Source organism: Triticum dicoccoides, chromosome 4B (genome assembly GCF_002162155.2).
Source record: "Triticum dicoccoides isolate Atlit2015 ecotype Zavitan chromosome 4B, WEW_v2.0, whole genome shotgun sequence".
Taxonomy (NCBI): Eukaryota; Viridiplantae; Streptophyta; class Magnoliopsida; order Poales; family Poaceae; genus Triticum; species Triticum dicoccoides.
In genome coordinates, this window is record NC_041387.1 from 72,410,050 (window position 1) to 72,412,941 (window position 2,892).

The following is a 2,892-nucleotide window of genomic DNA, read 5'->3' on the forward strand; positions in this document are numbered from 1 at the left end:
AAACTTGGTCAAACTTTATAAAGTTTGACTTTGCAGAAAATCTATATGCGCTACATTATGGAACGGAGGGAGTAATAAATAACTGAAAAGTGGGCCCACTAAATTCTGTGTGGGCGCCGTTCCCGGAAAAAGAGGCTGTGTGTGGGCCCACCTCCATCCATCTCCCTACTCATGTTTTCGTATAAGAGCAGGGACGGACCCTCTTCCTCGGAACACCACCAATATCGCCCAAGTCTCCACTCCCTAATCCTAAGCAAGAGAAACATCAGAGCAGAGCAAAAACCCAGCCATGAAGGGGGCAGCACCATGGCGCAGGCTCGCCGAGGCCGAGGCCGCCGTGAACCGCTCCGTCGCGGCAAGCAGCGTCGGGAAGTACTTCAAGCTTGAGGCCCGCAAGAGCTCCTTCACCAAGGAGCTGCGCGCCGGCGCCGCCACCTTCCTCACCATGGCCTACATCATTTCCGTCAACGCCGCCATCCTCACCGACTCCGGCGGGCCGTGCACCGTGCTCGACTGCACCCCGGTGGGCAACTCCACGGCCGTTCCTGGGCCGGAGTGCACGCTGGGCACGTCCAACCCGGGATACGAGCAGTGCCTGGCGCGCACTAAGAGCGACCTGATCGTCGCGACGGCTGTGGCTGCCATGGTCGGCTCCTTTGCCATGGGCACTCTCGCCAACCTCCCGCTCGCGCTGGCCCCCGGGATGGGCGCCAACGCCTACTTCACCTACAACATGGTGGGCTTCCACGGCTCGGGCTCCATCCCCTACCGCACGGCGCTCGCCGGCGTCATGATGGAGGGCATCATCTTCTTCCTCCTGTCCGCCGTCGGGCTCCGGTCCAGGCTGGCGCGGATGATCCCGCGAAATATCCGCCTCGCCTCCGCCGTCGGGATCGGCTTGTTCCTGGCCTTCACCGGTCTCCAGGCGAACCAGGGCCTTGGCATGGTGGGCGCGAGCCCGTCCACGCTGGTCACACTCACCGCGTGCTCCCAAACCGACCCCGTCACCGGCGCCTGCCTCGGCGGCACCTTGCACAGCCCCACGTTCTGGCTGGGCGTGGCCGGCTTCCTCATCACCGCCACATGCCTCGCCAGGGACGTCAAGGGCGCCATGATATACGGCATAGTGTTCGTCACGGCCGTGTCTTGGATCAGAGGCACCAGCGTCACGGTGTTCCCGGACACGGCCGCCGGCAATGCCGGTTTCTCCTACTTCAAGAAGGTGGTGGACTTCCACATGATCAAGACCACGGCCGGGCAGCTCAGCTTCGGCGGCTTCCGCCACGGCAGCGTCTGGGTGGCCATGCTCACGCTGCTCTACGTCGACGTCCTCGACACCACCAGCACAATGTACTCCATGGCCGAGTACGGGGGGTTCACCGACGGGGCCGGCGGGTTCGAGGGCGAGTACCGGGCCTTCCTCGTCGACGCCGGCTCCACGGTCCTCAGCGCCGGGCTCGGCAGCACCACGGTGACCACATACATCGAGTCGACGGCTGGGATCAGGGAGGGCGGCAGGACGGGGGTGACCGCGGTCACCGTCTCGGCCTTCTTCCTGGCGTCGCTCTTCTTCTCGCCGCTGCTGATGAGCGTGCCGCCGTGGGCCGTCGGGCCGTCGCTGGTGCTGGTGGGCGCCATGATGATGCGCGTGGCCAAGGAGATCGAGTGGGGCGACATGAAGGAGGCCATCCCGGCGTTCGTCACCATGGCGCTCATGCCGCTCACCTTCTCCATCGCCAACGGCATCATCGCCGGCCTGGCCGTCTACGTCGCGCTGCACTGGTACGACTGGGCCGGCCTCGCGTGCGGCAAGGTGGGGAAGGCGCTCGACGACCGGCGCCGCAACCAGGTCGCCGCTGCCACGCCGGAGGTCGGCCCCGCCCCCGCCCCCGCGCAGGACGTCGTGTGACCGTGTCCGTGTGAGGAGGATAAACAAACTTTGTTGTTTCCTCCTCGTGTCTCTTCTCTAGCTGCTAGTTGATGATGGTTAGTTTGGACACAGAGCATCATCGTGACATATGGGATTAGGACTACTGGTCGTAGGAACTGTGGTAGTAGTGGCTCTAATCTATCTGTGCTTGGAAAAGGCAGCTCGTTTCAGATTCTTGATGTGCAAGGAAAGGACCGGCGATGTTTTGTGTACTTTGACGGCCATGATGGCAATGCTCACATTGATTTCGTAACTAGCACGTTTATTTTCTGATTTCTGATGGATTTGAGTAAATTGTACTGGCAGGTTTTGCTTGCATAGAGGTCAAAGCTATCATTACTTGTAGGACGTATGATGGCCTCCAAAAGAACTTTGAGATTGGTATGCGATGAACTCAATCGGCAGTCAACAGTAGTATCGGATGCAACTTGTGAGCAGCACGTCATGATCTCTTATGAGGTTATTTTCTGCTCAAGTCAAGCGTGAAAGTATAAAAGGAAGGATTTCAGTGCTTGCGTCGCGTGGAGCTGCAAAACTTGCCGTGTACCCAACTCCTGGCTGCTGCGTCATGGGCACGTACGCTGTATGTAGTTACTGTCAGCGTGTTCGATTGCTCGCTGGAAAACGAACGGAGTGGGAACGAAGGAGCTCAGCTCAGCTCAGTTCAGGAGATAAGCCACAGGTGCGTATCATGACAGGGATGAAGAGGATATTTTGCGTGTGGATTGGGGTGTGTCTGAATGCTGACGATGGCTGCTACTTTCCCTCAAATTGATTGATTCCCTGCCACGTAATCCTTTTTCCTCCGGTAAAATCATCCGCATCTGGACGTGGTTCCAAAGCTGGATGGGGCCTATTGCCGGAAATGTGCGGTCTGGGCCTCGGGAGTCAATGATTCCGAGAATATAGCTTCGACTTGTCCTCTCTCGTATTATCGGATCCTCAAGGTTCAACAAAATCTG

The 2,892-nt window shown here is 59.0% G+C and overlaps 1 protein-coding gene across 1 annotated transcript; it reads left to right on the plus strand.

The window, feature by feature from the left end:
- Nucleotides 1-228: 228 nt before the first annotated feature.
- On the plus strand, nucleotides 229-2,203 carry LOC119295091 (adenine/guanine permease AZG2-like). Its single transcript, XM_037573418.1, has one exon. It carries the CDS (start codon nucleotides 290-292, stop codon nucleotides 1,907-1,909), a length of 1,620 nt encoding a protein of 539 aa, XP_037429315.1. The 5' UTR covers nucleotides 229-289; the 3' UTR covers nucleotides 1,910-2,203.
- Nucleotides 2,204-2,892: the final 689 nt, after the last annotated feature.